General features: G+C 39.4%; 2 protein-coding genes across 4 annotated transcripts in view; one reads left to right on the top strand and one right to left on the bottom strand.

The window, feature by feature from the left end:
* Nucleotides 1–810: 810 nt before the first annotated feature.
* STX4 (syntaxin 4) lies at nucleotides 811–20,703 on the bottom strand. The gene is made up of 11 exons (XM_026683502.2): nucleotides 20,244–20,703; nucleotides 16,746–16,856; nucleotides 12,594–12,693; nucleotides 11,199–11,273; nucleotides 10,963–11,033; nucleotides 10,013–10,121; nucleotides 4,374–4,450; nucleotides 4,153–4,290; nucleotides 3,251–3,361; nucleotides 2,616–2,753; nucleotides 811–2,055 (listed from the first exon to the last, which is right to left on the bottom strand). The coding sequence occupies exons 1-10, from the start codon at nucleotides 20,271–20,273 to the stop codon at nucleotides 2,673–2,675; spliced, it is 903 nt and encodes a 300-aa protein (XP_026539287.1). The 5' UTR covers nucleotides 20,274–20,703; the 3' UTR covers nucleotides 811–2,055; nucleotides 2,616–2,672.
* STX1B (syntaxin 1B) overlaps nucleotides 20,101–22,436 on the top strand; it is a 175,810-nt gene continuing 173,474 nt past the window's right edge. For 2 of the 3 annotated variants that reach the window (XM_087946754.1, XM_087946753.1), the window contains exon 1: nucleotides 20,101–20,176. The gene's annotated coding sequence lies outside the window, so the exon portion shown is untranslated. The remainder of the gene's footprint in view (nucleotides 20,177–22,436) is intronic. The other variant, XM_026683506.2, reaches the window with a different exon arrangement.

Raw genomic sequence — 22,436 nt, 5'->3', positions numbered from 1 at the left:
CAAGTTTAGAGATCCTTGTTCTATAATGAGCTATTCCTCAACCTTTCCCTAAAGTAGCCAAATCTTAAAACTTGGAGCTGGTTGGAGGCAGGAAGTTCTGCATTCTCAACTACTAAATTCAAGTAATCATTCATCTTCAGTGTCTTTTGATCCCTGACTGATGCTGCGTATCTGATAACTCTCAAATCCCAGGACATATCCTTAAAATCAATCTGCCAACATCTAGTTCAGGTGATAATGTTTTGTTCAATTTGAGAGCCTTTTTATGCAGCAAATACTTTCTAGTTTATCTTGCTGAACTTGCAAAAAGAAGACAAGGTGGATGTCTGTTTGTAGAGCCAGCTATGGCTTTTTGCAAGCTTCATCTAGCAATGGAGTCCAGCAGCTCAGGTACGGGGGTTGCTATGCAACAGGAAGGCTGGTACAGCAACAAATCCCAAATGATCCATAGACCCTGATTAAATGAACAGGGTCTCCTATAGAATAAAACTCCAGAGAGCCTTAAGAAACTTCCAAGTGACCATCGCTACTTGTGACCCGACATCTTGGCTAATATCACACTTGATGCGCCACTGGACACATTTCTGAAATGTCCATTCCCACTTCTGGACCCAACCAGGTCTTGATAATACATGCCAGGTCGGTCATCTCATCTATGATTAAATCCTCTCATTTCTAAATCACAGATTATTACAGACTCTCCTACAGACAAACCTAGCATTTAGTAGTAGTAGCTGAAAGCCAAAGCCTCTGAAGATCTATGGTTGCGAAGGAGCACATTTCTTTAGAAAAAAGACAATCTACTTTTAATTGTTTTTAAAAGTGCTTTTATTTTATATTACAAAATATAGTCAGCCTGCTTTTGAGTACATTGAGACTTCGAAGCAATTAGGGGGAAAAGCTTAATTCTCTGATAATTTTTTTTTCAAAATATAAAAGTACTGGATTTTTAGAAACAGGACCAGGAGATCCTAATTTCCACTTGCATCATGATTTCCCAAAATAATTTAGCTGGATTTGCATGGAAAAACATACCAGATGACTTGACTTGCTAGACCGTTTGGGACCTTGATTTAATCTGGTCCTCTGAACATGATTTTTAGGCCATATTTAGGTCTCTGTGCAAATCCCACAAGGGACAAAGTTCACTCTAAATCCATTTAAGATTGGCACCTGAATATTAATCAGGATCAAAAGATCCAAGAGAGAGAATGAAGTAATCTGTAGTCACGACCAAAAGTTGGGCACACAATTCCTAAGGCACATAGGTAGAGAAAAGACACAGCAACAACTCTAAAGGAAATTGGAAAAAAGCTTGGCAACCCCAATATTTCAGCCAAGAATGGACCAGGAGGGTTCATCTGCCATCCTTTTACCAAACTAGGTTCTCTCTCTAAGACAAAGAGAAAAATCCAACAGATCAGCTCAGGATGAAGAGTAGATTCCCCCCCACCCTGCATGGTTGAGCATAGGATGGGATGGATCAAGATCTACCCAACCTCTGCAGAATATTCTTATCTTCCTTTGCTCTCTGGTGAACGCAGAATATTTTGGGTGGGGAGGAGCCTATATTTTTAAAGTGTCATGGCATGAACTGTGAAAGGCTGAAGAAGGTGCTGAGGCAAGACTTGTGACATAAGTAGAGGGAGAAAATGTGCCATGATTAGTGAAGGAAAACTAGGGTTGCTCGTGGTGTTGCTTTGTTGTGTCTTTACAAGAATAAACAACAACAACAAAGGATTCTTCCTTTGAGGATTCTTTCCTGGAAGTGACTGATCACTGTTTTTGAGTCAGGACTGCAGTATCCATTGAGGAAAACTTTATAAAAATAATCCAGAAAGGTCAAAACTGAAGCAGCAAAGAGCGTCTTCTAGATTATGACCATTATAGGCACCTGGACATAGTTTTGAACGTAGGGAAGATTTCTAGGCATAGGCAGCATGTGCTTCCAGGACTGAAGGGGCCCAGAGGAGCCCCACCAGTCACCTGTAGTGCAAAGGCCTCCCCAGTGAAGGGGGGACAGTTCCAGGATAGAGATGCAGCCCAAGGGAAATCCTAAAAAAAAAAAAGAGAGAGAAAAACAATTCCAGAGAGAATCACTATTTCCATTCTGACCCAACTGAAAAGCTCTATCTAATAAATAACCTGCGGACTTCAACTCCCAGAATTCCTGAGCCAGCATGGAATTCTGGGAGTTGAAGTCCACAGGTTGCAAAGGAGCCCATAGTTGCCCACCCCAATCTAATATACTAGCCTTCCCAGTTGCCTAACTTGTACAATAAGCCTTTCCAAAGGTTTCACTTCCTTCCAAGAGACATGGGACACTAAGGAAGCATCTCTATCTCTGCGAAATGCTGAAAAGAGCTGCATCCTTGAATTATAGGAGAAAGAGCACATGGGAGCAACATGTGTCTGGTTAAATAGCTACGGCCATTTTCGTTTGCTCATATATTCATATACTTTATAATTTAAATACAAGTTTAATACATTATAATATAAAGCCCTTTTAGGGATGCATCTTGTCACCCACAGCATCTGTTCAAGCCTGCTTAGTGGGCCAACCAAGTTTAACTCAGCCCAAGCTTAACCTTGGGTTTTCATCTCATTGCACGTACCATCAGGCTTTGATCATGCAGCATGAAGGGAGACACAGGTGGGGTGGGAAAGTCCTTTCAAAGTGCAAGGGACAGGATGATGATGAGAATAATGATGAGTACTGTGATGGTCAAGCAGATGCCGATCATGAACTTCTTCTGTAGAGCCCCAAAGGCAAGAGAGAGAAGGCAGAAAGATGTGAAGAAATATAGATGGAGAAGCATCTCCAGCTATACTGATTCTTTCTCTGCTAGCTTCAGGGAATAAAAAAAGGTACTTTCTCACCCACAGCCTACTTGCTCAACGCACCTTTCATCTCTCTAAGACTTCACCGTGTGCTGCTAGCTATTTTGGACTGCAAGGACTCAAAATATCGTCCCGTCCCACCCCACCCCACCCCTGAATTGAAAGCAGAAACTCCCAGAGAGTTAACCCTTGTAAGAAACACTGGAAGGGTATTTCATTTTATACCATGTTCCTTGAAAAAAAAAAAAGACCCAGTCTTATATTTTTCGGGCTTCAAAATAAGCACTAGGCTTATTTTCAGGAAAACATGATTTCAGCCCAGTTGGGAGCTCCACCCCCGGTGCGCGTAGAAGAGGTGGCAAGCATGCGGGGACCGATGGTATGAGGGCTGCAGATGGGGACAGTTTACCTTGAGAGCTTTCTTCTGACTCTCCTGGGCTTGGTGAAGGTGCAGTTGCCCCTTCTTGACGTAGTCCCCGGAGTCTAGAATATTCTTCTCTATCCTGTCAATCATGTCTCCCTGAGTGGAATCAAAAGGGGATGTTTAGATTTCAGGCAAAAACAACCAGTTCTTGTGGGGGGCAGAACAGAAAAAGCAGCAAGACTAAGAGGTTCCACCGCATGACTATGGGACAACTAGTGGTAAAGTGAAAACAAAGCAAACTAATGGCAGTTCAAAACTGTTTAAATGTAGTGGCTCAACTTTTGCATCATTGATAGCACTTAGACTTGTATATCGCTTCACAGTGCTTTATAGCCCTCTCTAAGCTGTTTACAGAGTCAGCATATTTGCCTCCAACAATCTGGGTCCTCACTTTACTGACCTCAGAAGAATGGAAGGCTAAGTCAACCTTGACCCTGGTGAGGATCACTGTTAAACTGCAGGCAGCCGGCAGTTAGGAGAAGTAGCCTGCAGTATTGCATTCTGACTACTGTGCCACCATGGCTCTTGGTGAGAAAAACCTCCTAGAAAGGCCATACAGGAAGTCTACTTGACAATAGTACTGATAGGAAGGAGACTGGATGCTTATAGAGAGTTAGAACAGGTTAAAAAAAGGGAATTAAGAGGACTGCATAAATATTCCTTTCTCTCTTCGGGGAAGTATTGCCTATCTTTTTCATGCAAGAAATCCAAAGATCAATGGTTAACATCTCCAAAGAAGCTGGGAAAGATCTTTGACACCAAAAAAAGCTACAGTAGTAAACCCTACTAAGTGTAAACCCTACTAAGGTAATTGGGCTGATGGTGTGATTCAATAAAGTCTGACCAAAGCAAAATCCCCCTTGCTTTTCTTTCTTTCCACTTCATACTTGCAGCTCCACTTCTGTAGCCAGGAACATAAACAGGTCATGTAGCTCTTGGATACTGCGCTCCAATTTCAGGATTTCATTGTGCCTGGTTTCGATATCATTGAGAGCCTGCTTTGTCACTTGGGTGTCCTTCATGAGCTGCACGAAAAAGGTGAGGTAGATGAATCCCCTTGTTGAGAGCCTTTTCCTCCTTTCAAAGGCCCCAATATTTTGATACTCACATTTGAAATAAATACTTCTGTCTGACCACTCTCCAGCATCTCATCCAGTTCTTCATCAGATACCACTGTGCTACCAGCTGGAAGGAAATAAAATACAATGTCAATATCAATAAGCAAGAAATTTTTTCACTCTTCCATCAAAAAAGAGAAATGAAATTCAAAATATCTTTTTCTCAGGACTCTAAAACTTGTTTTGCCCTATGAATAGAATCCAAAAATCTAGGTGCTGTATCTGAAGCATAAGACCAAAAAGTCAAGGGTGCACTGGAATCCTAAATTTATCTGCTCTATGCTAGCACCACAATGCCCTCTCATGGCAAACTGCACAGCTGAAAGGCAGAAAACGCAATAAAGCTAGGAGTAAAACCCTCTATATTTCACAACTGAGTGATATCATCAGACAGCTTTGTTGCTTGTTTGCTTTTTTTCCAGAGATGCTGAAATGACTGTGATTGTGATTTTACTAGTAGTTGTTTCAACTTTTGAGGCTAGGAGTTGATCAACACATCTTGAAGTTGCCAAGGTTAAGAAACAGTGCTTTATGACATTATCCCTCAGATGCTACCTTTCTGAGGGATAATGACTTGATTAACATATAAAGAGCACACATTACTGAAGGGCTTTATAAAACTGAACATTCAGAGGTGGAACATAAAAGCTAAACCCTGTAAACTCTAGTAAACTTCTTCTAGAAAGAATGTATCAAACTTTTTGAGAAGGGACAGACATTGAACTATGATCTCCCTCTTTTACCATTTATATTGGATAAGTTTCTACTTTTCTCCTCAAAAGAGAAACAGTGCTTTTGGTTTTCAAGAAATCAGGGTCAAATGAGCTTCCAAGGGCTACAAATAGGAGACTAATGGCACATGTAACTTTGGGGCTGCAGGATTTCTAGGAAAGATTTTGTCTGGGATAATTTAAGGATTTTTGCTTTGGCAGGTGATTGGATTAGAAGACCTCCAAGGTCCCTTCTAATCCTATGATTCTAAGTTGTCTTCCCTGTTTTGTTTTTTAAAAAACAGGGAATGAGGATTCCAGGTACTGAACTATAAAATATCCTTTTCTTGTGGGCCTGATGCCTTCCCACCTTGCTGGAGAACACACTAGGAGGTATGCTCTCCTGTTTTTGGTAGACTGATGCATGAAATAAGCCACAGTGTATCCATCTTTTTCCTCATAAAGGCTACTGATGAACATGGCATTTTTACAACTGGAAATGTGCCAAAGCTAGTTTTGAGCTTCACAGAAGCACTTGTTGTTGCTGTTCTGAGCATGTTCTGGCCTATCTTATCTTTACCATACCCAGGCCTACAAAAACATATCAGATGTATAAATTGAATTTAAACCAAAAATGTAGGCCAGCTTTAGAATGTTGGAAAATTATGTGATATTTTTCAACTGTGGAGTTCACATTTCTTTTCACACATGAATATCCAAACAATTATGTTGGCGGGGATGTCATAGCAAATCACAAAATGGAACAGGCTGGCAGCAGAATGCTTCATATTCCTTCCGGAAAGTTCCCTTAATTTCTCAGAATATGTGAATCGGGCATTCTGGGAGGTCTTGTGCTGTTTCAGAAGTATGACTCGAATTGCTTTGGCCAATTTATTTTGAGGAATTGCTCATAAAATCCCTTGTCAGCTTACCTGGTAGATAAATCGAATACTTTGGGGGAGGGGATTTTAAATTAAATAATCTCTGGCCATCCCATTTTACATATTCCAAATGTAACTGGTTAAGTTTCAGAATTACATTATAGTATGTTCCTGCGCCTTGGGCTACAGGACCATGCATTTAAAAAAAGCCACTGTAATCCTCTTTTTGAAGAAAAAAAAATCTTCTTCTGGTTTTGAGCTTCCCCGAAGACGGACCACTGTCCGCGACTGTGCATGGCTTTGGTCTGTACTTTGGCGTCGGAGAGCCCCAATCGACCAGATTTGGGGCAGAAGCCACCTTGTAGGGGTGGCGGAGGAAGGGGAGACCGTCAGCCGGGTAGAGGGGAGTTGCAAATCCCCTCCCCAGCTTGGCAATTGCTCCCTCCCGAAGATGCATGAAGTGGTGGTCTAAAATGGCCACCCTGAAGGGGAAGATTAGACCGGAATAGTTTGTGCAGCAGAGAGAGAAAGAAACGAACAGCATGACATAATTAAATGGAAGGAACAGGATGACATAATTAAATGGAAGGTACCCCCAGGGTTAACATTTCAAAGAATTTTTAAGAAAGGACTTAAAGTGGCGAATAGAAAGAGAAAAAAAAAAGGTGTGAATTGCTTTTGACAGCAGCGGGGCTTTGAACCGAGAAAGGTAGAAGCTGGAGAAGGAATCATCTAATCAATTTGGATAAGTATATTTTGATTCTATATAGGCACTAATAAAGCTGAACTATAGATTGTTAAAGAAAAAAATTAATATCAATTGGATTTGACCTTTTTTTGGAAGTTTGTGTTTTAAAAAGCTCTGAATAATTTGGAAGAAAAAAAGGGGGTGTGGACTTGCCAGAACAAAGAGTGCCATCTGAGTTAAATCTAACTTCTTTTTCTTTTAAGACTCTGTTTCTTAAAATTGTAAGGAAAATTGATAAAATAAAACAAGAACTTTGAAAAATTGAAACATTGAAACAAAGAAAGAAACAGGAAGATTCTGCCCTTGGATTAATTGTTGATTCTGATGTGGATTTGGCATTGGATTAGCTGAGGATTAAAACTTGAGAGGAAGAAAATAAAAGCTGATTGTTGGAAATTAACTTTAAAGACGCTATTTGGATCAAACCGCTAATTAGAAAGCTGTAAAATGGTGATATCTCCTCTGGCATTAAAAATGGAACTCAGAAACACGAAAGAAATATTACAAGAGCGAGGTGAAATGCTGGGCTTTGCTTCAAAATTCATTGAAAATGTGATTGCAGAGTATGAACAACAAAGACAAAGGACAGAAGAGGAGGTGGAGCAAATCATAGAAGGGGCCATCTTTAATTACCATCGAGAACAAAGAACTCTGGAAAGAAAGAGGAAAAGAGTTAGAAATAAATATTGGAGATCTGGAAAATTGAATAAAGAGGGAAATATCTGGAAAATTAAAAAAGGGAAAAAGAATCAGCAGAAATTCGAAGGGCGGAAGGAAGTTATAAATAGAGAGGGGGATAAAAACTGGACTGAAAGAATAAAGGGGAAAATACAAGTGGAAAGAAGGGATAAGAAACAGGACTTGGGAACAAAGAAATATGGGAACTGTAAAAAAAATGGGGAAAAATTGTTTAATTAGACATAAGAGATAATAATGGCTGATTGATATTTGGAGAGGGGATTCTGCAAGGTGCTGGGGGGTAACATAAATAAATTTGTAGTTGTGAAATGGGGACATATAGATTGATAAGATGGAAAATAGAATTGTTATTTTTTGATAATGGAATTCAATGCTCTTTTCCTTTATGCATAGAGATAATTGTAACAAATAATGGAATATGTTTATTAAATATATTGCAATACTTTTAGGATTGGAATGCTGATATTTTTTGTTTAAATATGAATGGAATAATTAATGGAATATGTGTATTAAATATACTGAAATAAATAAAATGATATAGGAGAAGAGCTGAAATGGAATTAACATCAGGGTTTAGGATTAAATGAGTAGATTAATATGTCCTTTTTTCTGAAATTGTAGATAAACCTTATGAAATTAAAAAGGGGAAACCATGCAGAATCTGATTTATATATGTTATATAGTTTTAAATGGGATTATTAATATTAATGTTTTAGGTAATAAAATTTTAAACATTTAATGGGATTTAAAAGGGGAGATAATTAATGAATATGTAACTTAGAGGTGGTGCACTTAAACTGATATGTTAGGGAGGAGACCAATTTATAGAAGTTGTGTTATTAATCAGAATTTAAGAGGAAATATACAAATGTGACAGTTAAAAGTACTTAATTGAATAATTATGAAGTTAATATATGTGAATTAAATAATGAGATAAGCATTTGGAATAATATAATAAAATAGAAAATGTATAAAAGCATTGTTAAGATAAGAAATTGAATACAAAAATTGAATATGTAATTATGGGCATATTTCTATGTATATGTAAAACCTGTAATCATGCTATTCACTAAAAAGAAATGTTAAAATGTGGAAAACTGAATAAAACTTATTTTTTTAAAAATCTTCATTTCAAAAGCATTATTATGCACATTACATTTGTATACTAGTTTGTTCCGCATAATTTTTCTATTTCTATATTCACTGACAGAACTAAGAATTTAAAAAGAAACTTTTTTTCAGTTAAATTAATGTACTATTCATGGAATAGAACACAAGATTCCTGCTTTTTTCTACTATTTTCTTAAAGAGAAACAGTATAGAAAATAGGATATCACGTTTGGACATTCTCCCTTATTTATTTAATGTATTTTTTGTACTGCTTCCAGTGCTGAAATATCTGTAAGCAGTACAAAAACACTGGAAATACTGTGGGATGATTTAGAAAAAAGAAATCAGAAATTAATAAGAATTTTAATAGCGATGTCTATTTCTGTAGATAGGTTATGTCAAAAAATGTTTTGGAAGAAATGATAGAAGAGAAACAAGTTTTATCTGACAAATGACAAGCTACAAAAATGACATGGAAAAAGATGTTTCATTAAAGTCAAAAGAGAATTACAAATAATAAATCAAAAAAGTGATCTGGATAATTGTGTCATATTAAATTTACAAGATGTTAGTTAAAGCTTAGATGAATCTTGTGGGAAGGGGTAAAAAAAGTAGTTCTAGAAGAGTACTTGATTGGATTAAAATTAAGACTGTTGGAAGTAAAAGAAAGGAACATGAAGTTGGCTTATTTGATCAAGGATAAAACAGATAGGTTATTTCTGGCAACTTTTAATGGACTTTTGCTGACACCAGGACTGAACTAATAATGAAATAAATTTATGGATTTATTAATAGATAAGAAATGAAACGCAGGATAAAGAGATAATTGGTTGTAAAGTAAGAGGTGAAAAATTACTAAAATTGTTTATATTTGTTGTGATGAAGGTTGGAAGTCACTTCTTTTTCTTTATTCTTTTCTTTTACATTTTTTCTTTTCCTTGGCATTTTAACTCTTTTTTATTGTTGCTTTCTTCCAGTTTGCATTAGTTTTTATTGTTGCAATTATAACCTTTAATAAAATTACTTTTAAAAAACAACAAAAGCAACAATAAAATATATATAATGATAAATAATATATTAAAGGAATGTATTTTTTTAAATAAAACCTTAAAAGTTTCTGTAGGTGGTGTCTCTCAAATGTCCAGAGGAAGAATCATTCTAGAGGTACTATCATTAAGAAGACCCATCTGTGAACAGTTGCCAGACTTCTCAATAAATGCATGATAATCTCAGTGACTGAACAGATCTAAAACTGAGATTCTCTAACAGGTGTCCTTGTCCCAAATAACTAAACATTTGAATTTGGCCCAGTAACTAACTGGCCACCACCTGGGACTTTCCTTAGCCATAAAATATCCAAATAAATTTGGCTGTTGCAATCTTTCCAAAGCAGGCACATGATTTGGGGCAATTCTACAAGATGATTTGACATTAAAATGCAGCATTTTCTGTACCTAACAAAGGCAACCACAAATACTCACTAATCTGTAGATGTCGTTTGATGCGCTCCAAATTTCGGTCTCGGTAGTCAGACTGTATAGAGTTGCATTTATTGATGAGATCCAAGAATTGTTGGGAAAGGATCCCATGCTGAAACAGAAATATATATATATAAGTCCCCTGTGCATCATGCCCGGCCACATACATTGGACAGACCAATAGAAGAATAAGTACCCGCCTGGATGAACACAAAAATGCAGTCAAAAAGCTGGAACACACTTCCTCACTAGTCCAACAGATGGAAGCTACAGGTCATAGCATCAACTTCAATGGCACCAAAACCCTGGCCACTATGGAAAACCCTAGCCACAGAGTCATCAGAGAAGCCATAGAGATTGAAAAAGACCAGAAAGCATGAACAGAAGAGATGATTCCACCAGGCTGTCAATCATTTGGAAACCTGCACTCACTAACAAAAAAATCTCCACACCACAAGCCAGGCAAACACCTGGGCACAAACAGATCCCCCCCTGATACCTCCAGCTCAAACACACCCCAACCAGGCACCCAGATGAAACCCAGCTTCCTAACTAATGATAGCCGTCCATTTACCCGAAGCCAAGCTGCACTAAAGGCCTCCATTAAAGTAACACAATGCTGCCAGCCAATCAAGATACAAAAAGAGCCAAAAAACAGACAGAAGATATCAGAGACACCCATCAAGCAAAACACAGCAAACTCCAAGACCAATAAACACAGACCAAGACTCCCAACCAATCAGGATGAAGAAAAAACCATTCTGGCACAGCAATAGGCTGCCCCAAATTTAAATCTGAAACCACTGTAAAAGTCTGACCCACAGACGGACACAATACAGAAGCCTGATGATGGCAGATGAGATTCTGCTGAAACGTTGCTACAACTTTAAAAGACCCTTTTTGCCTCCTCACCTTCTTCCCCATCAAAGGCAACCAATTGCTTTGCTTCTCACCTGATTTCTCTTCATTCGGTTGTTGAATGAATTTCTGTTCTCATCTTGTTCCTCCTTCATGGGCTCAATTCCTACATAATTAAGAAGTGGCTGTAGTTAGATTGCAATGCTTATTTCAAGAAAGAATTCTGGGAACTAAAACATGGTATTTTTCAGAGCACTAGATTCTAATTCCCAAGCTGAAGAGTCAAGATACAACCCTCCTTGTTTTCCTCATAAGGTGTGCACATACTCACTCTTCAGCTGGGCTCTGATGTCTTTTGCTGAGTCCTTGATCTCCTCACGCAGCTTTTGTAGGCCTTGCTTCGTATCTAGAAAACACATTGGAAATGCAAAAATTAATTTTCACCATATCCAATTTTTGCAAGCACTGTGACTGAGCTACACTGCCCATCTCCCACCTTTCCTCTGGGAAACTAATGAGGACTATCTGTAAATGATGGGAACAATTTTAGACCTCGTTTAGTGACAGCATTAGGGACCATCAATCCAGTTAAGCAAAACAGTCACAAAGCAAAAAATCATGTGATTGTTTATGATTTTTCACCGGACACCCCTATCAACTGACTGTAATGGCAAACCTTTGGCAGAGAAATGCAAAGGCTGCAAATGTGGGCATTAGTCACAGAGTTACTTTTCATTTTAAGTAGGAACAGTTGTTTTCTGAGGCCCTCAGTAAGCAAGGACTGCTTTGGTGGTGCAGTGGTTGGAATGCAGTATAGCAGGCTAATTTTGCTGACTGCCAGCAGTTCGATTCTCACTGGCTCAAGGTTACCTTGGCCTTCCATCTTTCTGAGGTCGGTAAAATGAGAAGCGAGATTGTTGGGGGCAATATGCTGACTCTGTAAACTGCTTAGAGAGGGCTGTAAAATACTGTTGAAGTGGTAAATAAGTCTAAGTGCTACTGCTACTTGCAATCCATTGTAAGTCACACCACTTCTTCCTGAACAATTCTATAAAACTGTCTCCTTTATGCCTTTGCTGAGTCTGATTTATAACTGCTCATTTTCTTCTGTACAGGTAGCCCTTCTTAGTAACCAATCGGTACTGGCAGCTCTGTTGCTAAGTGCCGCATTTGCCTAAGCAAAATATCATGTGTTTACAATTTTATTTTTGCCTTCTCTATTAACGCAGCTTGTTGTAAGGCAGTTCTGAAATGCCCGAATGGTGATCACCTGATTATGATGGCTCTACTCACAGCACAAATTCCTTGGCCTTATTTTGAAAGATATCTAAGTGCAAGTCTTTCTTTCAGTTGTTACATTTAAACATTTGGATTCTATTCTTGATTCCTACTCTCAACTGACCAAAGGTCTCTTGCTTTCTTGATCAATATGATCGACAAATCTTCCTTGCTGCCTCATTTGTGTAAGTCTCCTGTTTGAAGCACCTTTCCTTTTTCCACTAATTTCTTCTCAAAGATGGTATTTTCTGTCATTTTTGCCCTGTCATCTTAAGCCTCAGTCCTAATTTAACTAAGCTTTAAAGAGGGACTGTAGCATTTGCTGTTAGTTTTCCGTTTGTAATTTTGGAACACGTAACCTTGTAAGCAACAGCCTGCAAGATGCCACATACATTTAAGCCACATGGTATTTTTCAGCAGATTGAAGCTTGATCGTTGGAAAACCTACTGTCATCAGGGATTGGTGAAGCCAAGACTGTAGTCTGGTTTTTTTCTAGGTCCTTCACTTTGTTTTCCAGTATCTTCAAGGCTTCACGGATGTCACGTGTCTATAAAGGGGATAAATGATGTAATGAGGTCAGTACCAATTACTGAATCCTGATCTTATATCAGAGAGCTCAGAACAGTGATGATAATTGTTCTAGGTCAGTGGTTCTCAACTTGTGGTCTGTGGACACATGGGGGACGGTTGTGATGTCATCTCAGGGGGTCCATGAAAGCTTGAAGAAATTATATGATTTAAATCTTAAGTCTTAGGGGTCTGTGGCCACAAAAAGTATTTAAAAGGGGTCCATGGTGAAATAAAGGCTGAGAACCACTATTCTAGGTTCTATAGGTTGTTTTCTAAAAATCATTTCAGAAGAATAAACTAATTACAGGTAGTCCTCAATAACTACGCTTTTAAATTCAAAGTTACTGTAGAACTGAAAAATGAACTTTACAACCTGTTATCCCTCTTACCACTGTAGCATCCCTGAAATCATTTCCCCACTTCATAGCCAAGCAGAGAAACTGGGAGATTTCAAGTCGCAAACACGTGATGTCTTATTTAATGACTGTATCGCTTAGCAACAGAATTGCTGGTCCCATTTCTGATAGTTAAGTGAGGTCTACCAAGTAACAAAGTGGGCAGAAGGGATTTCTTAAAGCCCCGCCACAACATCAAATAAACTAAGCATTAAGCATTCAGTTTTTCTCACACGTGCTTCTATTGTACTGTATATCACTCTAACTGTATTCAGCAAATATATATCATGCAAATTGCAACTTCATATTCAAGAAGAGAATGGGAAAACTCGTCCCTGGCCAACTCGCTGCGGACAACTCACCACGGGAAAACTTGCTGAGGGACAATTCAAAGAGGGTTAACTTAAGAGAGAGACAAGAGGGACAAGTGACTCCATATTCTAGTTCATCCCAGCTTCGAGGATGTCTGACTTGAGAAGGTTCAAATCTAAAGCAAGACCAGGCCCCACTGCAATTCACTTGTCCCTCTCTTGAATTATCCCGCATTGAAACAAACAAAATGTTAAAAAGTGATATTTATGTAGATACTTACTAAGCACATCTAAATTATGTTAAAATAACCAAAATATTTTTACAATCTCCAAGGCATTTCACAACTTTAGAGCACCTGTAATGTTTGGAAACTGAAAGTTGAAAAATTTGATACGCCCTACTTGCTGTGAGTCGGCTGCAGCAACTTGTCCTAGACTCATTCAAGCAAAATGTTCCATTATGCAAGTTATTGTATTTTTTGGATTATAAGATGCCCCCCCCCAAAAAAGTGGGTGGAAATGTTTGTGTGTCTTATAGAGAGAATATGGGCCCATTTTTGGCCTCCAGAGGCTTCTGTGGGGCCTTTTTTTGCCCTCCCTGCATCCAGAAGAACTCTGCAGACCAAAAACAGGCCTGTTTTTTTGGCTTCCCAAACCTTCCATGCGTTCCATTTTCAGCCTCCCTGATGCCGTGGAGGGCAAACTCAGGATGCGCAGAGCAAAAAACTATTTTTGTTGTTGTTTTCCTCCTCTAAACCTAGGTGTATCTTATGGTCTAGTGCGTCTTATAGTCTGAAAAATACGGTATTTACTTTATGATAGATTTTCCAACATATTTTCCAATTCTCATACTCTTCAATGTCTTGCTGAAAATCATAAAACTTATCTACATACCCCCAGCAATCAATGCACTTTGTATCTATCAAAATTCTGCTAAACATCTTCCCAAGCACTTAAACTAATCCTGCTGGGGGAAGGTGTGTTGCATTTACACAGCTGTGTTTTTCTGTACAGCATTTTCTTAACAGCCAGATATGAATGTACTTTTCACATATTAAATATTTTGAATGAGGGGAAGTACTGTTGTACCTTGTTTAAATGTTGTCCACTATTTCCTCAAATTCATTCCAGATTCTTTTTATTATCACCATTCTATGGACTGTAGCATGCAAGCTATTTTCATACATACTCATAGCAATCCAGTTATACCAATACATAATTGCTAACATACATTTTAACTCTGTCATTCATAATTAAACCTACACCTTCACTTTCATACATATATTCATCACCATGGCTCTTTAAGAATACACCCAAGATTCATTTAGCTCTACTGAATTCTTTCCCCTTTTCTTGATTTAATGAACAGCATAGCTACTTCTTTTTTTACATTTGAAACATCTGGATAGATACGCTATCAATGGCAACTAAAGTCACTATTCCATATAGATAGAGTGATCCAGTGTAGCAATAGATCCAAAATACTAGTGGATACTGATCAAAAGAGTTTTAGAAATTTTCCAAGTACAGTGGAACCTCAGGTGACGATTGTAATCTGTTCCAAGAATTCAGCTGTCATCCAATTTTGACATTCCCGGAAGCGCATGCGTGAAAAAAAAAGGCACGGTACAGAAGGGAAAATTGGCATGGAACAGCAAATTGCCGTGCCTGAGTTTAGTCACCACTCAAGCACCGTTTGCGACCAGAGATAAAAACCTTTGGTTGTCACCCGAATTGGTCACGAACAGAAGCATTCGTGACCAGAGGTTCCCCCTGTAGTTGGTATTCAAAAGGAAGTATAAAAAGAAAATGCAGCTGTTAATATAATTCATATATTTATGATCCTATAAAAATAAATTATCTAATCATCAACAGTTATGAGACCTAAATCATGTAAGGCTTTGGAAGTATAATTTTCTTTCCTGTCCTCTCAATGTATTAGAGCAGCAAAATAATATTTTCTGCCACCCTGGAGATATCAAGCAATCAAACAGTATGGTATTGTGGCCAAAACCTGGCTCACCAAAGCAACCAAACTGCTTTGAAGATATAACATAAACAGATTAAGCATACCAATAACCACAGTGTACATCAAACTTCCAGCAAAGCACTGGCTGCTTGCTGAGCAGCTCTGAGCAAAAGCAAAACTGCAGCTGATACAGCTTTGGTCTCTTACATTTCAAAGATCAGATAAAGAAAGAGGAAGACACAGTGTTAATTAATTACAGCATGAGATTGGAATGTTTTTGGATAAACCCATCTTGATGCTCTCCTCATTACTGATTCTTTCCTGCTAGATCAGTATGCTAGCTGTACTATCTTTGAGCTACAGCAAGTGAATATAAATAATCTGAGTTATTTGGGCTACTGGTTCCTGTCTGATTTGCCCCCTGTTGCCATTCGGGTCAATTTAGCTTGCTGTGAATGTTTCATTAGAGTTCACATGTAGGAGGGGGGCGGGTTGCCAACCTTTTGGACCTCAGGGACCACCAAACTCATAATTTTAAATCCCAGGGACCACTAACTGATTCTGTGGGTGTGGCTTGGTGGTCATGTGACTGGTTGGGCATGGTTGGGCAAATATTATATTTATATAAATATTGAATTTTTTATAAAAAAGAGCAACTTTTACCCAAAATCAGGCAAAGTAGGCAGGCAGATTGAGTTGCTCACAGAATCATTCAGTTATCTATCTATCTGCCATTGGCTAGCTCAGTCTGTCACATAAAATTTGCTTGCCGTGAATCTGCACTGAATAATAGAACCTTCAGTCCTAAGGGAGGTTCGGCTGTGCTTAAAAACAGAGGCAAAGATCTAAAGACTAGCTAGAAAGCAAGAAATCCAACCATTTCCTGCTTCCTAGCTAATCTAAATCTCCCGGCACAGCAGAACAGATGATGGTCGGAAAAAGGAAAAATAGCAATTTAGCAGGCAAGTTTGCCGGGTAAAGAGTGAGTGGGTGGGGAGGGTTCCTGCGAGCATGTGGGCTGTGCAGCCTTATGTTTCTGCGTTTCTGGATTAATTGTTTTGGGGGAATGCTCTGGGGGTGAGATTTCTCTGCGGCCCACCAAAATTTTCTCACGGCTCACCAGTAGGCCGTGGCCCACCGGTTGGTGACTGCTGTCTTATACCATTAATAGGGAATGCAGTTGACATATATAAGTGGGTATTTTTAATCACTATAGGAAGAGAAATCAGAGATGGAGAGTTTTTACATAAGACAGAAAAAAATATTTCACTATTATTTATATTTACATATATATAGAGAGAACAAAACAAGTGGATTATCAACCCCTAAGTGCTCAGAAAGAAAATCATGATACCATTTGGAAGAATCCATCAGTAGGATCAGGGAAGTTACTGTGTATTGCTGATCCATGCTGCGTGACTAGAGCCACACTTTCAACATTTTCATTGTCTGATTCATCATCTTTCTGTGGAAAAAAATAAAACAAAAGAAAATCAGGTACAGTATGTCCAAGAAAGCACATATACCTCATGCATGGCAGGTACATGTGACCCAGGGACACTGCAACGCAAGTACCAACGGTTATAAGTCACTTTTTTCAGTGTGATTGAAACGTTGACCAGTCACTAAACAAATTGTTGTAAGTTGAGGATTACCTGTAGTTGAATGCTACATTATCTGGATTGCCAATGAATGCAGAAAAGTAAGGCCTTACCAATCATATAGTTCCCATCCAGATGTTTGCAGTCCAAATGGTGTAGCCCAGCCCCAGGCACTACTTGTTTAATCTTTAATCTAGATTAAAGACTGAAATGAAACGGTTTATTGTATTCCTCTTCCTGATTGTATAAGATGTGGCTATAATTTGCAAGGTTTGTACAGGCTTTTGTGTGTGGACTCAAAAGTTTAATGCTACTGCTTAACCAAAAAAGTCCATCTTGCTAACCAGTATTTTTTAATGTATATGATTTTACAGAATTTAGAGGGGAAAAAAGCTGACTTTAGCAACTTGGCATGGCTGGTTCAGGAATTCAGGGAAGTGAAGTCCACAAGTCTTAAAGTTGCCAAGTTTGGAAACCGCTCAGCTGTGTCATTGCTATAACTCAGTGGTCCTCAAATTGTGATTGCATCAAATACATATTTTTCAGAAGACACCAAGAACTGGCACAGCACTTTCAGAGGTCTTTTAGGGAATCATGAGTTTCCAAAAGCAAATGATTTCCAAAAGAAATCCTTTTTCAAAATGTAAGAGAAAGTAGTAGAACAATTGCTACTATTTAATTAGAGATAAATGCTTTGGCCAATTAAAACTTTAACCATGAATTACAATTATCGAGCCCTGCTTAATTAGTAGGGTTTTGCTCAAAGAACCACAATTATGTTCTGAGAATAGTTGAACCAACTCTCTTCCTTCCTTTAGAAATTTTTAGAAGGCTACTATTAATTAGAAATAAAATGATTTTTCATCGAATTGTGAAACTGGTGCCCTTTCTAACAAAAACCATAGACAGCTGGAATCAGTCCCCTTCGGGGTTAAAAAAAAAATCATATTTTTCTTTAAAAATGGATGTTTTAAAATAATTTTAGCTGGGGCAGCTATGCCAAATCAGTAATTTAGTAAAATACTATTAAGCTACACAGGGATTGAAGAATTTTGGAAGATTAAGGAAAGTCCAGAGACCCAAGTTCATGGTAGTGTTTAAGGCATCACCTAGAAAATGGGAGACTGATTTCTAGTCCCATCTTCGGCACACATTTACTTGGGTGACTTTGAGCCAATTATTTTCTCTCATCCTACAAAGGAAGCATTTGCAAACCATTTCCAAAGTGTTGCCAAGAAAACTGCAATGACTTCTCCAGACAGTTGCCAGGAGGCAAAACTGGGTCAAAGGGACAAAAAAAAGTCCACAATATAGGCATAATGAATATAGATTTAGTGACAACTGCTGAGATGATAAAAAGCATGCATAAATACATGTATAAATAATTTTATACCAACACATTTGCAAACCCACTCCAAGACAAAATTAAAACTTGCCCTTCCACTGCAATTTAGAATAGAATAGAATATAGAATTCTTTATTGGCCAAGTGTGATAGGATACACAAAGAATTTGTCTTGGTGCAAATGCTGTCAGTGTACATAAAAGAAAATTCCATGTCAAAAAACCCAGGCTCACATTCTTATCCTGGAATCCAGGTCAGCTTTCCCCACTGATGTTTATCTTGCCTCTATATTAGATTGGGAAGCGGCAACTGACCCTTGTCCAGATTGTCCCACCTGGTGCTTTTACCATTAGGGCCAGGGCCCAGCCAGCATCAGCTACTGGAGTTGTAGTGCCCCAGATTGAGGATGGCTCCCAAATCGTTTTGTTTCAGCTTCTGTCATTTCAAGCTCGCAGCCATTGCCTTAACCTAGAGTTTCTCAATCCTGGCAACTTTAAAGATGTGTGGATTTCAATTCTTAGAAGGGAATTGAAGTCCACACATTTTGAAGTTGCTAAGGTGGAGAAACAGTGTCTTAAACTTTCTCTGGGGTGACACTGAGAATTCAGGAGTGCCAGCAATTATGCCAAGAAAAGCAACTATGGAGAAAGGGTGGGGGGATAAAGGTTATGGGTCTGTAGAGAAGGGGAGAAGAAATAAAGTACAATGGAGTGTAGGAAGCCCCCCCCCAATAAAATATTAAAAAGAGGCAGAATATTATATTCTCCCAAAGGAGAAATGAAGAAACATGCTCTTAAAGGCAGAAAGCAACCGTCTTCCTGCTATAGGAAAACAGCCTCCAGCAGATGCCTGAAGTCTTTTAGAGATGGATATTTTGTACCTATTAAGACTGGGCCAATCTATAAACAAAACACCTTCAGCTCCAGCTGATGGGATTTAAGAATGTATACCTCTCACCCAGCTTCTAAGACATGAGCTTTAGGACATAATAGGATTTAACCCACCATCATTAGACTAGGAAAAGGCACAACTATTGCACAACTCCCTGCAGCTTCTCAAGAATCCTATAAAAATCCACCCATGCCTAAAGCCAAATGGGTCAAGCTGTCCCAGAATTGCATGCTGTTGCTGGTTCTGCTCATGAATAAACCTTCCTTCTTAAGCAGCGTCAATTTATGGAAGGGAGGAGAAAATTGCCGCTGAGGTGAAGGGGAGCGAAGCCAGGTGGAAAGAAAAGGGGGCTGCCGCCATTTTAAATGTGAATATTGTTAACCTTTCCCACTCCTGTGCTGGGAGAAAAAGAGGCAGAAGCGAGGTTTTGCTCCACGCCGGCCCGGGGAGGACCTTCTATCTCCACGGGCAAGAAGAGAGGCACTGAGGGAACCACCAAGAGTCGAAGGGGGAAAAGAGGATGTTTGTTTGTTTTGTCAAGCGATTATAAGATTAACAGATATAAGTATATACACAGTTATGAATACATGAAATAGATACATATAAGAAAAATAAAAAGAAACAGTAGGACAGGGATGGTAGGCATGTTGGTGTGCTTATGCACGCCCCCTACAGACCTCTTAGGAAAGGGGTGAGGTCAATAGTAGAAGGTCTAAGGTTGAGGTTTTTGGGGTTGGGGGAAGAAACCACAGTCAGGTCGATGTCTGAATGGGGTCCAGCGGTGAGAGGAAGTTGCGAGTCCTGAGGGAAAAGGGAATGAGCCATGGGTTTGATTCGGGGGGTTGTTGAGAAAGGCCACCAAATTGCGGCAGGGGAGAAGAGAGAACAGCCTAGAGGAAGCGGCGGAGAGCAACGCGAAGCCAGAGCCGCCGGTGGCGCCAAGGCAGGTGTAAGCGCGGCCGTTGTGGGCGGGGCTAAGCCGTGCGTCGTGAAGGGCGCGCGGGCGTCGTTCTCACCTCTCTCAGCTCCTGCGTTCGGTCTCTCATAGCTTTGTTTCTATTTTTTTTTTTTTTGCACCTCGGAGATGAACCGGCGGAAAGGGCGTGAGGGGAGGGAAAAAAGGAGGGGACCCACAGCGCAGGCGCACGAAAAGCTCGCAGGCTCTTAGCCGGCTCCTCCTTCCTTGGCAGTTCGATAGCTTGAGGGCAGGAATCCCCCTCGGCCGGAGAATGACTGAAGTAGCGCACGCCGTCTCGTTCTGCGCATGCGTACCTGCGTCCTCCCACCTTTCGAGGGTCCGCTTTTCCTCAATCTCCCTCCCCCCACCACACAGCCAACAGAGAAACAATTTCAAACAGGAAATATATCAAGACCCAATAATGAATGTAGTACGGTGCGAGGGTGGCTATCTAGACACGGCCGTCTCTTTCCTCTCTCGACCGGAAGTTGGTTCAAGGGTTTAAAAAAACAGGAAGTAATTTCAGAGTACCGTGCTGAAACGTTACTTCTCGGATTTAAAATATGGCGTCGCCGGAAGTTCATTTTCCGCAACCGGAAGTTCATTTTCCGCAACCGGAAGTGTTCAATCTAAAAAGTGCCATAGAGCTACGTAATAGAGTGTCTCTTGCCATCGAGACTTTTTCCTAATATTCCAGGTTTGGAATAACTCGGTTTTAACTGCAAGATGAACTACCCACATATATTTTCTTGTCCACAATCATTAAATAACCCGCAGTGTCCGTCTCTACACAATTTTAAAGATAATTTATTATCAGCAGTCAAAAAGGAACATTTAAGCTCTCTTCTCACAAAAAGCAAATAGCCGCCTTTCTCCCCCGTTTCCTATTGACTTTTTCTAGAGATGAATAGAAATTCAGCCTCCCGGTGCCATTATGACAAAACGATTTAGGGGCTGATTTTTCCCCCCAGGATGTTAGTCAGCCGTTGAAGAGAAAAAATAAAATAGCTGCTTCCATCTGTGAATGAAACAAGCAGCCCCCACCCCGCCTCTTCCACTAATTCTCCTATAATTGCATAGCAATACTAATCCTGTTATATTGTTATGGTCCATTGAATCAACTGTGGAAGAAAATTCAATTCAGAAATAATGTTATTCATGCACTATGAATTTCTTGAATCATCAACATGACCTGCCAATAACTGAAAGAAATTGTGTTGTAAACATAAATAAATGCAATGTTGAGATTTAACTTCTTTTAGCTGATAATTAACAGTCAGGCGGAAACTGATAAGCCCACATCTGTCTCAAAGAATTAGCAAACAGGCAAATCCATTCAAGATGCAGAACTTTCCCGAATGTACCAATATGGCACCCTAAAATCAGCACATAGGCATACACAAAAAAGAGGAAGATCTTACATTTAGCCAAGTTAGATGAGAACTTCAACCCAACAGAGATGCATGTCTGCCAAATTAAACATTTCAAAGGGCACGTTCACACACCTCCCAAAAGACCTCCTTTCCTGTAAATATTACATAAAAATGTGCAACAAAAACTGACAGTAGAAAAGGACCACTGGCAGTCAGAGGAAAGGATCTTTCATTAATTAGCAATAACAACAGCACTAGATTAATATACCCCTTCAACAGTGCTTTACAACCCTCTTTAAGCAGTTTATAGAGTCAGCATATTACAATCTGGGTCCTTATTTTACCCACCTCGGAAGGATGGAAAACTGAGTCAACCTTTGAGCCAGTGAGGATCAAACGGCAGCAAGCAGAATCAGCCTGCAATATTGCATGCTAACCACTGTGCCACCACAGCTATTAATTAATAGGTGTAATCTCTGGTATCCTGAAAGGAATGTGTTAAATGGGCACGGATAGGAAAGAGCAGGACTCAGGAGTGCAAAGAAACTCTTTATTTTAAAGCCGGAATCAAAAAAATGAACAAACATGGTAGGCGCTGGCTTTTTATAGCCGGTGCTGTCCAATACTTCAGCCACTGATGGGATTCAAATTTTCCTGCCAGTGGCTGAACCAATGAGTGGAGTCTGACATCAGACTCCACTTTGCATATCACATAACACATATAAATACAGCGTCATGCATATTTAACACCCCTCCTCTCTTAGTTCAGACCGACCAATCACCGCATACGCGGCAGACATAGTCCTTCAAGTAGGCAGGGCTTCTGTGAGTGCGACTGGGCCTGTGCAGTTCAGTTGTTCCTGAGGCGGCAGCCTGAG

This window comes from Notechis scutatus, chromosome Z (assembly GCF_049901735.1).
Source record: "Notechis scutatus isolate UNSWTSFEM ecotype Mainland chromosome Z, rNotScu1.2, whole genome shotgun sequence".
Lineage (NCBI taxonomy): Eukaryota > Metazoa > Chordata > Lepidosauria > Squamata > Elapidae > Notechis > Notechis scutatus.
Note: the sequence above shows the minus strand (reverse complement) of the source record. Positions and strands in the feature narration are given on the sequence as shown.

Bases quoted from the DNA above. Each gene is read 5' to 3' on its own strand.
- STX4 (XM_026683502.2), bottom strand. From the start codon at position 20,273: ATGAGAGACCGAACGCAGGAGCTGAGAGAG. The intron at 11,034-11,198 runs GTGAGTATGTGC...TTAATTATGTAG, and splicing joins CATCAGAGCCCAGCTGAAGA to GAATTGAGCCCATGAAGGAG. The intron at 3,362-4,152 runs GTATGAAGTGGA...GATTCCACTCAG, and splicing joins CTACAGAAGTGGAGCTGCAA to GGAGACATGATTGACAGGAT.